Source organism: Ailuropoda melanoleuca, chromosome 13 (genome assembly GCF_002007445.2).
Source record: "Ailuropoda melanoleuca isolate Jingjing chromosome 13, ASM200744v2, whole genome shotgun sequence".
Taxonomy (NCBI): Eukaryota; Metazoa; Chordata; class Mammalia; order Carnivora; family Ursidae; genus Ailuropoda; species Ailuropoda melanoleuca.
In genome coordinates, this window is record NC_048230.1 from 482,955 (window position 1) to 497,540 (window position 14,586).

General features: G+C 42.4%; 1 protein-coding gene across 1 annotated transcript; it reads right to left on the bottom strand.

The window, feature by feature from the left end:
- Positions 1–10,345: 10,345 nt before the first annotated feature.
- On the bottom strand, positions 10,346–11,295 carry LOC100468547 (olfactory receptor 139-like). The gene is given in 2 exon segments (XM_011218027.2): positions 10,346–10,698; positions 10,701–11,295. Coding segments are annotated over 2 exon segments (945 nt in total). The 5' UTR covers positions 11,293–11,295.
- Between the last annotated feature and the right edge of the window lie 3,291 nt (positions 11,296–14,586).

Below are 14,586 nucleotides of genomic sequence, written 5' to 3' on the forward strand. Positions count from 1 at the left end.
TTGGTGCTCTTGTAAATGGGATGGATTCCCTAATTTCTCTTTCTTCAGTCTCATTATTCATGTATAGAAATTTAACTGATTTCTGAGCATTGATTTTGTATCCCGGCACATTACTGAATTGTTCTATAACTTCTAATAGTTTGGGAGTGGATTCTTTTGGGTTTTCCATATAGAGTATCATGTCATCTGTGAAGAGAGACATTTTGACTTCTTTGCTGATTTGGATACCTTTTATACCTTTTTGCTGTCTGATTGCTGTTGCAAGGACTTCTAGTACTATTGGACCTGATGACTCACTTCTAACAAACAGAATATCACAGAAGTGATGGGATATCCCTCCCATGATTCAGTTCTGTGGCTTCCATCTTCAGTGTCCTCTCTGTCTCTCTCACTCTCTCTCCTTCTCTCATCACTCACTCTAGAAGCCATGGCAAGAGTGTCCCTGTGGAGAGGCCCACATGGTGATGAATGGAACCTTCCAGTTCCAGTCCAGTCTTCAGAATCTGTAGCCCTGCCAACAGGGTTTGACTACAATCTCATGAAAGACCCTGAGCCAGAACCACCCAGTTAACATACTCCCAGATACCTGGCCCTCTGAAGCATATGAAATAATACAAGTTATTTTAACCTGCTTTAAATTTTTTTTTCCTGGCTTACACATCCCTTCTGAAGTGTTTAAAATTAAGATAACCAAAAAAAGAAAAAAAGTCATTTATTTTCACTTAAAACTGCTATGCTTTGATCTATTCAGTTTTAGAACTTTAGCCCACTTCACCTACTATATTCAGATGACCAAAATCTGCCTGATGTCAGGTGTGGTTACATGTTTTTATTTCCATATGCATGTCACAAAATATCAATCAAAGGTAGGTCAGCACTGGCAAGGAGAGTTTTAAACTTTTCCACTGGAAATACACTGAGGGCTTTGCATATTTCAGCAAGATGGTCAGTGAGTTTGCTTCTTGCCAGTTGTGAAAGAAGTTGCATGATGGGGCGCCTGGGTGGCTCAGTTAGTTAAGCGTCTGCCTTCAGTTCAGGTCATGACCCCAGGTTCCCGAGATGGAGCCCTACATCAGGCTTCTTGCTCAGTGGGAAGCCTGCTTCTCCCTCTTCCTCTCCCCCCCAATCCCCTGGCTTGTGCTTTTTCGCTCACTCTCTCTCTCTCTCAAATAAATAGATAGAATCTTAAAAAAAAAAAAAAAAAGAAGAAGAAGTTGCATGAGGAACTCTGAGTGGAAATGTTGCAGCAATGTCTCAGCATTTGCTATGCGTTGGAAGCACCAGCGGTTCTTTGGCTGATCTGGTCTCCGATCCACTTCAGGAGGTGTAGCAGGAGAGGCAGTATGCATAGTCTTGAGGGCACCAAGGGAAACTGGGGATGGAGAGAAGCCAGGTGACGTGCCCTTAAACAAACTGAAAAAAAAAAAGACAAAAAATAAAATGTTACAGAGTATATTCTGTCAGAATTTTCCTGCTGGGGCTGTCTTCATCTGTAAAATGAAAATTCTAACATTTGTCTTATGGGACTTTTATTGTAAGGATTAAGCGAGATGATGTATGTAAAGCCTAGTCTCTGGCTAGTTGCTAAATAAATGGAAATAAATAGGAGTTGTTATAACAATGATAAAAACTACTGGGGCTCTTGGGTGGCTCAGTCAGTTAAGTGTCTGCCTTCAGCTCAGGGAGCAGGGAGCCTACTTCTCCCTTTCCCTCTGCCTCTCCCTCTGCTTGTGCTCTCCCTCACTCGCTCTCTATCGCAAATAAATAAATAAAATCTTTTTTAAAAATACTGAAAGAAGATATAAAAGAACATGTTAATAGATATCATGACATTAAAATCAAGAATCATTCTTAAGCCTCCAAATTATTAACAAAAACAATTAATGTAGAAAAAAATCCTGAAATGTGTATACATTAAAGAAGTGACATTTGTACTCTAAAAATTTCTTTTTAGGATCTCGTGAGTTAGTCATAAAAATTGTCTTGAGAATGAGGGGAGCCTGGGTGGCTTAGTCAGAGTGTCCAAGTCTTAGTTTCAGCTTTGGTCATGATCTGAGGTTCCTGACCTGCATCACGCTCTGCGCTCAGTGGGGAGTCTGCTTGGGATTTCTCTTTCCCTCTCCCTCTGCTCCTTCCCCTAATCCACTGTCTCTCTCAAAATAAATAAATAAATAAATCTTTTTAAAAAATTGTCTTGAGGATGAAAAAAAATACAGTGATATTTATTCAGGAATAGACAATTGTAGAATGGAAGACACAAACCATAAAAACATTTTTGGATTTATAATAATTTAATATGTACATAAATTAAGCATACAAATAGGTGGGGCAGGGAATAGAATAGTCAATAAATAGTGTTGAGGCAATTGATGGTTCATTTGGAAAATAAAGATCTTGAATGCATATATTACACAATGTGGCAGAGCAAATGCAGGATGGGTTTTAGAGTTAAATACAAAATTCAAAATTGAAAAAGTACATATAAGTAAATATTTATCAACTGCTAATGATGGTAGACATTCTAGGAACACACAGAATGGAAGAAGGCTCAAAGGAAAAGATCAAAAGATTTGACTTCATGAAAGCTTTAAAAAACTTATGTAAAAAGTTACCCAAATTAAAAGACAAACAACAAACTTGGAGAAATATTTGCAGAAAATATGAACAGGTTAATATATTTACCCGTCAAAGATCTATTAGAAATCTATATAAAACAAACTGAAAAAATGAAAAAATGAAGTGAAAACAGAGATCTCCTTAGATAAATAGGCCAAGAACATAAAAGGCAATTTACAAAAGAGAAAAATGCAAACATGGTTAACAGACAGAAGAAAATACTCTGCTTTACTAGTAAGCAGAAAAATCAAAGTAAAATTATTGTGAATTTTTGCCTCTCAAATTGGAAATGACAAAAAAAATCAGTATTTGTTTTTTTTTAAAGATTTTATTTATTTATTTGACAGAGATAGAGAGAGCCAGCGAGAGAGGGAACACAAGCAGGGGGAGTGGGAGAGGAAGAAGCAGGCTCCCAGCGGAGGAGCCTGATGTGGGGCTCGATCCCATAATGTCGGGATCACGCCCTGAGCCGAAGGCAGACACTTAACCGCTGTGCCACCCAGGCGCCCCCCAAAAATCAGTATTTGTGATGGTATGATGAAGTGGACATGGATCATTTCTAAATGGAGACTGTCACTTCCCTGTTGGTAATTTAACAATCTGTATTAAAATTCCTAAAATATTCGTATCTTATATTAAAATATTTACTTCATAATAGTAACAAAAACTATTATTTATTTAGAAATAAACTTAATTGAAAGGTAGAAATTCTTTTTTTTAATTTTAATGATTTTTTTATTATATTATGTTAATCACCATACAGTACATCCCCGGATTCCGATGTAAAGTTCGATGCTTCATTAGTTGCGTATAACACCCAGTGCACCATGCAATACGTGCCCTCCTTACTACCCATCACCAGTCTATCCCATTCCCCCNCATCACCAGACTATCCCATTCCCCCACCCCCTCCCCTCTGAAGTCTTCAGTTTGTTTCTCATAGTCCATAGTCTCTCATGTTTCATTCCCCCTTCTTATTACCCCCCTTTTCTTTATCCCAGAAAGATAGAAATTCTTATTTTTAAAAGCCTTCAAAATTCTTTAGAAATAATACCTGAATAAATCAATAGATTATACCATGTCCCTATCTGGAAAGCTATAATATTGTAAAGCTGTCAATTCCCCCAAAATTAATCTATAAATTACACATTCTAATTAAAATTCCAAAGGTAGAAGATTCCAATCAGAAACATGATTCTATACTTAAACATATGAGACTAATCAAGACCATTTGGGAGGAAAGAGATCAATGAGAATGTGACCTGAATATGTGATCTCTAAAACAAGATGTGAATGACTATGTATTCTAAAGCTACAGTGGTTGAAACATTGTGGCACGAACAGAATGATGTAACAGAATAGAAAGTCCAGAAGCAGACCCAAGTGTCCCAAGACATTCAATGTTTGACAAAAGGAGGTATTTCAAATTATTGGGAACAGTCTTGGGACCTAAGCTATGGAATTAAAAAATAAAGCTGTATCACTATGTCACCTCATGTATGAAAATAAATTTGAGATGTAAAGATGTAGAACATAAGTATAAAAATAAAACCATAAAATAAGTAATAGAAAATATAGATGAATATTTACATAAACTTGAGATAGGGGAAATAATATCAAGTGTGACAGCAAAGATAGAAGTCATAAAGTAAAATATATACTTGACTACAGAAAATTTTAAAAGTCTGTACGTCAAAAACACCAGTAGCATTAATGAGACACAATTATAAATAAGGAAAATATTTGCAGCATATATGAAAAAGAGTTAATGTTTGCATTAATATAAGGAAGAAAGCTCAGCCTCTCTCACAAAGAAACACAAACCAAAACAGTAATGAGAAATAGTGATTCACCCACCACATTGTAAAGATTTTCAAGAATGGTAATACCTAGGGTTGGTCAGGACTAGGAAAGTAACCCGGTTGCACTGAATTGGTAGAAAAGTCAAATGGTACAATCCGTCTATTCATAATTTGTCAATATGCATAAAAGTATTGAAAATATGCATATGGTCTATTCAAGGAAACAGCTGTGCAAAGACATATCAAAGCCTTGCCTTTAAGAGCGGAAAACTGGAAAAACCTAAAGGGTCAAGGCAGGCGTTTGATTAAGGAAATCCTAGTGCAGTTATAAAATGATGCACCCTTACCATGAAGCAGATGCGTTTATTAACATGGGATTGAAAACAACTAGGCTGTGATGGGAGGAGAGGGAGAACAGGAGAGTTCTGGGTGTGAAGAAGGTGGCAGAACAAAATGCTGAAAATCAGATAGAAAGTGAAGAAATGGGAGGCCAGTGTTTACAGGGAAGCTGACTCATGCATTCTCGGTTTGAACACATCTTCCCTCTACTCACGACTTTGCAAATGAGTCTTGCTAATGATGCCTTTGCAACCACCCGTCACTAATTGGCTTCCTCCACTATCGTCCCTAAGGTCTAGTTTCTTTCTGACTTAAGGACTAAAAAGAAAGAAAATCTCCTCCGGGCACCCCTTCCCTCCGGCCTTATTAGCAGAGACAGAGGACAATCAGCAATCCCACTTTCCCTTAGACCCTAGGCTGCGCTATCCTGAACTCTCATTTGGGAGCTAATTAGAAGATTCTGTTTGTGGAACCTGGAGGGACTACATTCCCCAATCCTGACCCTGCTGTCTCTGTGGGAAGCTTCGTTAGAGCAATTGCTGGGTAGGTGGGACCCCTGAGGTCCTACAGAGCTGGGGAAGTTAGCAAAGTTTCTCAATCGTTGCCTGTTGTGACCAGAGCAAGAGATCCTGAGGTGTTTGGGTACCCAGGAGATTCATCACGCTCCCTCCCAGTCCCCATGGCATGGGGGGAGGTGGTGCCGGCAGCAGCTTCCACAGGACTGAGTCCTTCATCAGCTCATTCGAGGGAGGCGAGGGCCAGTGCAGTAAAAAGGACATAGTACCAGCTGGGAGAGCTGGAGTTTTAAGGGGGAAATCCCTGCTCTGTTCCATAGAAGAAGAAGGGCACAAACTCTAGAAGTATGGCAATGCCTTCTGCTGGAAACCCCGGGAACTTTAACGTCACCTTCACACTGCGCTGGTCAACTCAATAACTCTGTATTTCAATTCATTTAATCTTCAGAATAATCATTTGAAGTGCATCTTATGAGTCCCATTTCACTGATGAGAAAATTAGGGCCCACAGAGAGGAACTGGCCCGCCCAGTGTTACACAGCTAGCTGGTAGCAGTACTAACCCCAAAGCCCGGTCTCCCGACTTCTCAGTCCCGTGCTGCCTCCACTTGACCACAGCTGAGTCAATTCGACTAGGAGCACAGGCTTCTCAGCTTGCTGCCTGGCACATAGAAGACGCTTGCTTCGTGTTTTCCTCATATCTTGGCCTGGACAACTACGTCTCAGTACCAAATAAAGGTCTGAAGTCTTTTAGGCCCTGATATCATTATCTCCCCAGATCCGGCAAACATAAACTCAGAAAATGAGGTTTATTATTTTCTAGCTGATGCTCCAAGATTCCTTCCCGAGCTCTCCTCTTTCTGTTTCAGTTATTGTTTGCACCCTGGCCTTCGTATCTCTGCCTTCCCCCCTGCTACACCCCCAACCTGGGCTAGATTGCCAGTTGCTAGATACCAAGAACCGACTTGTACCCATCACAGTTCCACAGCGCATGAAGTGATTGGTCCTTTCCCATTTCTGCGACTCACTGCACCTAGAGTCAGTATCACTGCTTAGTTTTGAATTCCTTGGCTATTTACTAGAAGCAGAAGGGGAGGGAGGCAAAGACACTGGGCCAGGAGCTGGCACTTGGAGCCTGCCCTGCCTACTAAGTGTGTGGCCTCTGGAAAATCACTTAGCCTGTTTGTACCTTTGGGTTGTTTTTGTTTTTGTTTTATCTGCAAAGTGAGGATAATAGAAACGGGCCTTCTTACTCTGCAATCCTGGACCTGGTTGTGGGCGACAACTACGTAGTTGCAACATTCAAATGCGCACAGATTTCAAAGTGCTTTGTAAATACTGTTATGTGCTAATAGAATAACAAGAGGAAACGAACTCCTGTTATAATTCTCTTGAGTCCTGAGAGTACCTGTCCTATGCTGGACAAATGAGTAAGCCTCTGGATGGTAGGATAGATATGGGGAAGGAGGCCTCATGGGGGTACAGGAAAGCATCTCCAAGTGCATGTGTAGACGCCTAGTGTGTACAAAACGACATCTGCTGCGCTTGACACATGGATCCTGGATGTCCTCAAAAGTTCACAAAGTAACTGATGCCATCTGGAACACATCAATTGACCTTGCCCTCACAATTCCACACTGTCACCATTTGTACTTTTAAAACTGATTTATTTTCTGATAATTGTGTTTCTCTGACACACAACGTCATATAGTTGCACTCATGTGGAACATGAAGACTAGTGCCGAGGGCCATAGGGGGAGGAGGGAAAACGGAATGGGAGAAATCAGAGAGGGAGACAAATCATATGACACCCTTGACCCCGGGGGAAAAAACTGAGGGTTGGGGGAAGGGTGGGGGGTGAGGGGATGGGGTAACCAAGTGATGGGTATTAAGGCAGGCAAGTGATATAATGAGCACTTGGCGTTATACTCAACTAATGAATCATTGAACTTGTATCAAAAACTAATGATGTACTATAACTAGGCTAATTGAATTTAAATAAATAAATAAATAACTTTTGGGGTTTGTTTTTAATTTTTTTTAAGATTTTACTTATTTATTTGAGAGAGAGAGATGGCAAGAGAGCAAGAAAGGGCACAAATGGGAGGGAGGAGAAGGCTCCCTACGGAGCAGGGAGCGTGACTCGGGACTTGATCCCAGGACCCTGGGATCACGACCTGAGCAGAAGGTAGACATGTAACTGACTGAGTCAACCAGGAGCCCCGTGTTTGTATTTTAAATTACAAAACCGTGAAAAACTTCCAAGTAAAAGTACCTCGGATAAAAACAAAGTGCTTCTCCACTTCGCACAGCTGTCCCCAGTCCTACCCTCCTCCACGGAGCGAATCACCATCTGCAGCCTGGGGCTTGTTGTCTGGGATTTTTTTGCCTGATAGGCATACACATAGCACATTATCGTCACTTTCTAAATTTAGCAACAGATGCCATACACCTGTCCGTATTTGTACAGCAGAGTTAAAAGCCATCACTTCAGATTTCACTGCAGGAGAAGCAGCTTTCAGAAACATGATATGACTTCGGGGCAATCACAATATTCACAATACCTAAGAGTAGTCCTAAGACGAACTATTCACTTCAGAATGTGAATTAAAGAAAGACAGCTGCTTTGTCCTAACACATGACGACCTAGGGAGCCTCAGCCCTCCTCTGGAATGTGCCGATGGTAAGTGCACCCTGGCTCTGGGTGCCACGCTCCGCACGTGCTGCCCAAACTCCCTTTTCCTCTTTCTCTGCAGGAAGGAGACTGCGGCTCTAGCTTCGGGCACTTTCTCTCAGTTTTGAGGAGACATGATATGGTTCACAGCTGTCCAGAAAGCTGCTCCCGTGTATGTCAAATTCAGTGATTGTCTTTATTTCATCAAAAGAAAGGATTTTTCCCCCCTTTTCCTTTTATATCTTTATATATCCCTAATATTGGACACTTTGGGGTATTGTTGGGGGGACCTAGAAATGTGCATAGTACTTTCATTTCACCAAAATTTGTCCAAAATTTCTTCATCAGAGTAAGTTCATGAAACTAGCGCATTTGATAGTGATATAATCTAACAACATTTTACTGAATTATGGGTTCTTTCAGACTGTTCCATGGCTTGTATTAATTTGGCACCCTAAAATTGAAGAAGCACCTTACCCTCATTTGCAAATAGCACTGTGGACTTGGTTCGTGAAGCTGGAAGATGCAGAGAACACACCTTGCGCCTGAATGCCTGGTGAACCTGAATGCAGCCGGCCTTGGGCCGCCTGGTCCTGAGTGGCTACCGAGGCCTCCGGCCGTTCCTTCGGCCCTGGCCTGTCAGCCACAGGAGACAGAGAGGCTCTGGGCCTGGAGCCGCGCTGCCACCACTGGACACCATGCAGGTTACTGGGCTCCTTTGGCATTTTGAAAACATCTAGCAGTTTCACTGACCTCCCATGTAGAAAATAAATTTCTTTTCATAGGTCATGCTTCCTCTTATCAGTTCATCAGTCTGCAAGATTGTTTTCTGTACTCAGCACTATGCTGGGTGTTTGGAGGACAAATTCTAATATTAAAAATGGTTCCTGTCTTTCAGGAGCTTATAATGTATTGGGGAGAGCAGAAGAAGCTGCAGGGAATGCAGAAAAGATGATGATGGTGTCTTGCTGGCAGGGCACAGTGTTCCAGAGGAGTCTCGTAGCAAGGAGAAGCCCTCCCTGAGGGAGAGGCTGTGGCTAAGGGGTAAAGACTGAGAGGAGAGGTAGGAAGAGATGATGGAGGGAGGCCCGTGCACACCATGGAGGTCTGGATGTGATGTGGTGCTCAGAAAGAAATCAGTGGCCCTTCAGGGTGGAATGACACGGGACAGACATAGCTCCAGCGGGTTAACCTGGCAGGTGTGGGGAGCAGTGAGTGAGGAGGGGCACAGGTGCAGAGGCCACTGCGGGAACCCCGTGGGACTGGATGGCACAGGGCTGAATCAGGAAGCAGCTGTCCTCAGGGGGGCTACCGTGAGAATGTTTGAGACTGTTCAGCAGGACCTGGTAGGTGGCTGGATTTGGAGAATAACTGCAGATCCATTTGATTGGGAAATATATCTCAGGGTTCCATGCTGCCCTTCGCAAGCAATTAATAAGCATGCCAAGTAAAGTCACTCTTCTCAGACTTCCAACTTTTGGGCCAGGAAGTGTTTGAAATGGTTCATAGAAAAAATTCCAGAAATGGCCATGACAGCCCGTGAAATGGGCTATTATTCTATTCACCATCCTTCTCTGGATTGCCTTAGCTTTGCCCTTTTGGTAAAATCTTGGTTTCCAATACTCATTCACTGGTAACAAACACTATCTCCCTCTATTTTCCTTTCCTTCCTTACCTTTACTAAGTATCTACACATATTAAACAGAATGCCCATCAGTGTATTTTTGCCGGTTAAAAAGAACACCACCACCTTACTACCCTGAGCACTGCTTCTCCTGAAACATGTGCTATCTATCTTCATGTTTTGGCGCAGGAGTTGTGAGTCAGCTCACACACAGACATGAAAATGTGGTGTCCCCCTAATGACTACTCAGGATGGGGACACCAGCTGCGGAAAGAGGTATTTGATAATGTTGCTCTGAAGAAGATGCTGGCAGGTCCTAACACCTGATTCCTGGGCTGTGCCAAACCCCAATTTAGTTTCACAGTCCTGGGTTTATATCCTCAAGAAGAATCTTTAAGAACCACACCCCATACTCTGGTACAAATACGTTTTATCTTAAAAGGCAGGTGGAGGGTGCAAACACTTTGCTTTTATTAGCATTTTAAACATATTTCAATTGAACACTCATTAAATTAAAAAAAATAGATAATCTGTGTCCCATTTCCTGACCCACATTATAATTATCTCCCACCTGTCTTTAACCCATCTTCTACCAGCTTTAGCTTGTCTCCCCAGTCCAAGGCAAACCATATTCTACTCTAGTCCATACTATCTACTTTCCTGCTATCCTTCAACCGACCCCTAAAGATACCTGCAGCCCACATCCACACCTTCAGCGTGAGAAAGTCAGGGGGTGCTCGGCCGGGTGGGGGGTGGCATGCTGATGCCCGGCCTTCTCATTCAGGTGGCCGCTTCCCCATCAGCACCCGTTTCAGGGCCCCCTGCACATCAGGGTTCCGGAGGCTGTAGATGACTGGGTTCAGCATGGGGCTAAGGATAGTATTGAGGATCCCAATCCCCTTGTCCTTATCTGACGCTGACACGGAGCCCAGATGCATGTAACTGAAGAAGCCAGTTCCATAAAAGATACAGACCACAGTGAGGTGGGAGCCACACGTGGAGAAGGCCTTCTTCCTCCCCTCTGCTGAACGGATTCGTAGCACTGCAGCTGTGACATGGGCATAGGACACTGAGATGAGGATCATGGGGGACACCCCCATGAACGTGGCCCCCACAAAAAGCAGCTGCCATTGAGGTGGATGCTGGAGCAGGAGAGCTGGAAAAGGGGTGGGAGGTCGCAGTAGAAGTGGTTGACCACATTAGGGCCACAGAAGTCAAGCACAGATACAGCCACTGTGTGAGTGAGAGCATTGATAAAAGAGACGGTGCAGCAAATGGCCACCAGGGCTCCCTGGACTTCCTGGCTCATGAGGGTGCTGTAGGTGAGGGGCTGGCAGATGGCCAGGTAGCGGTCGTAGGCCATGGCCGTCAGGAGGTGACAGTCCACACCAGCCAGGAGATGGAAAAAGAAGAGCTGTGAAATGCAGGCAGCATAGGGGACTCTGCACTGGTGGGCCAGGAGACATGCTAGCATTGGAGGGACAGTGACAGTGACACATCCGATTTCCAGCAGAGACAGATTCCCCAGGAAGTAGTACATGGGTGAGTGGAGTTTGGGCTCCACAAAGATGGCAGCCAGGATGCTAAGGTTGCCTCCGACGGTGACCAGGTAGGCAAAGAGGAAGACGACAAAAAGGATGGTTTGCAGTCTTATGTTTTCTGTGAGGCCAAGAAGGATGAACTCAGTGACAGTTGTCCTGTTCCCCCAGGCACCTGGCTCCATAGGCTGCTGCTGAGCTCTGTAGTGGGAGACCTGAACCTGCCAAAGGGGGAGAGAGACACATGGTAGGCACCTAATCTGAGGCTACTGGATGTTGGGGAATGTGGTGTAAGCACCTACCAGTCTAGAGCTTGAGTAGTCTCCTGGAGGCCCCATGATGCCAGACATGAACTTTTTAATTGCTGTTTCAGGCTTTGATCCAGGGGATGCCAGGGAAGGGGCTGGAGCAGAAGAAACTACTCTGGCTTACAAGACACTGGCTATTTCACAACATTTTAATAGCTACTAAGGTCGTATCGGTGTATAGTGACTAAATAGCAGTTCTGACTAGCTCAATGAATACATGAATATATGAGGTTCTAGAAAGCAGAACGTAGGAGAGTAGCAACAACATAAAAAAAAAGTAGGAGGATGAGAACTCACGAAATCAAAAAGAGATGCAAGAGAGAGTGAGCAAAGAAAGGAGCAAGGAGCAGACCAAAGTACAGAAATACTCAGAGGCTAAATGCGGAAGACATGAAGGCAATTTAAGAAAGCACTGACAACATTTTTAAAGTGTAAACTGTGAGTATTGTGCTAAGAACTTCATTTTAATTTTCTTATTTAATTTTCACAGAACTCTATGGGGCAACTGCTATTGTATCTGTACAATCAGGACACTGAGGTTTTTAAAAGTTAAGTAAGTAGCCCAGTCCTCAAACCCAAGACTGTCTGACTCCCCAAATCCACACTTTAACATTGTACAGCCTCTTACAGAACTTGGACATGTTGTTACTGATTCTTTATAAATGACATTGTGTGTGACAAAGAGAGGAAACATATTCCTAAGTCTTCAGGTCTCACCACAGCTATTCAAAGAAGTCAAGATCTCATCCATCCATCCACCCATCCATTCTTCTATTCAATAATTGTCTATTTGTTAACTAGTAAGATTCTTTTTTTTCCTTTTTTTTAAATTTTATTTTATTATATTATGTTAATCACCATACAGTACATCCCCAGATTCCGATGTAAAGTTCGATGCTCCATTAGTTGCGTATAACACCCAGTGCACCATGCAATACGTGCCCTCCTTACTACCCATCACCAGTCTATCCCATTCCCCCACCCCCTCCCCTCTGAAGTCTTCAGTTTGTTTCTCATAGTCCATAGTCTCTCATGTTTCATTCCCCCTTCTGATTACCCCCCTTTTCTTTATCCCTTTCTTCCCCTACCGATCATCCTAGTTCTTATGTTCCATAGATGAGAGAAATCATATGATAATTGTCTTTCTCTGCTTGACTTATTTCACTTAGCATTATCTCCTCCAGTGCCGTCCATGTTGCAGCAAATGTTGAGAATTCGTTCTTTCTGATAGCTGAGTAATATTCCATTGTATATATGGACCACAGCTTCTTAATCCAGTCATCTGTTGAAGGGCATCTCGGCTCCTTCCATGATTTGGCTATTGTGGACAATGCAGCTATGAACATTGGGGTGCATATGGCCCTTCTCTTTACTACGTCTGTATCTTTGGGGTAAACACCCAGTAGTGCAATGGCTGGGTCATAGGGTAGTTCAATTTTTAACTTTTTAAGGGACCTCCACACTGTTTTCCAGAGTGGCTGTACCAACTTGCATTCCCACCAACAATGTAGGAGGGATCCCCTTTCTCCACATCCTCTCCAACAATTGTTGTTTCTTGCCTTGTCTATCTTTGCCATTCTAACTGGCGTAAGGTGGTATCTCAGTGTGGTTTTGATTTGAATTTCCCTGATGGCTAATGATTTTGAACATTTTTTCATGTGTCTGTTAGCCATTTGTATGTCTTCATTGGAAAAGTGTCTGTTCATATCTTCTGCCCATTTTATGATTTGTTTATTTGTTTCTCGTGTATTGAGTTTGAGAAGTTCTTTGTAGATCTTGGATACCAGTCCTTTATCTGTGGTGTCCTTTGCAAATATATTCTCCCATTCCGTGGGCTGTCTCTTAGTTTTTTTGACTGTTTCCTTGGCTGTGCAGAAGCTCTTTATCCTGATAAAGTCCCATAAGTTCATTTTATCTTTTATTTCTCTTGCCTTTGGAGATGTGTCGTGAAAAAGGTTGCTCTGGCCGATGTCATAGAAGTTGTTGCCTATGTTCTCCTCTAGAATTTTGATGGATTCCTGTCTCACATTGAGGTCTTTCATCCATTTGGAGTTTATTTTTGTGTATGGTGTGAGAGAGTGGTCAAGTTTCATTCTTTTGCATGTAGCTGTCCAATTTTCCCAGCACCATTTATTGAAGAGACTGTCTTTTTTCCACCGGATGTTTTTTCCTGCTTTATCAAAGATTAGTTGCCCAAAGAGCCGAGGGTCCATTTCTGGGTTCTCTATTCTGTTCCATTGGTCGATGTGTCTGTTTTTGTGCCAGTACCATGCTGTCTTTGTGATCACAGCTTTGTAGTACAGCTCGAAATCCGGCATTGTGATGCCCCCAGCTTTGTTTTTCCTTTTCAACAGTTCCTTGGAGATTCGGGGCCTTTTCTGGTTCCATACAAATTTAAGGACTATTTGTTCCAGTTCTTTGAAAAATGTCCTCGGTATTTTGATCGGGATAGCATTGAAAGTGTAGATTGCTCTGGGTAGTATGGACATTTTAACTATGTTAATTCTTCCAATCCATGAGCATGGAATATTTTTCCATCTTTTTATGTCTTCCTCAATATCTTTCAAAAGTGATCTATAGTTTCTAGCATATAGGTCCTTTACGTCTCTGGTTAAGTTAATTCCAAGGTAACGCATGGTTTTTGGTGTTATTGTAAATGGGATGGATTCCCTAATTTCTCTTTCTTCAGTCTCGTTATTCGTGTATAGAAATGCAACTGATTTCTGGGCATTGATTTTGTATCCTGCCACCTTACTGAATTGTTCTATAACTTCTAATAGTTTGGGAGTGGATTCCTTTGGGTTTTCCATATAGAGTATCATGTCATCTGCAAAGAGAGACAGTTTGACTTCTTCTTTGCCGATTTGGATACCTTTGATCCCTTTTTGTCTTCTGATTGCTGTTGCAAGGACTTCTAGTACTATGTTGAATAATAGTGGCGAGAGTGGGCATCCTTGTCGTGTTCCTGATCTTAAGGGAAAGGCTTCCAGCTTTTCCCCATTGAGAATAATGCTTGCAGTAGGCTTTTCATAGATGGCTTTTATGAGATTGAGAAATGTACCCTCTATTCCTACACTCTGAAGGGTTTTAATCAGGAAAGGATGCTGTATTTTGTCAAATGCTTTTTCTGCATCAATTGAGAGGATCATATGGTTCTTGAGTCTTTTCTTG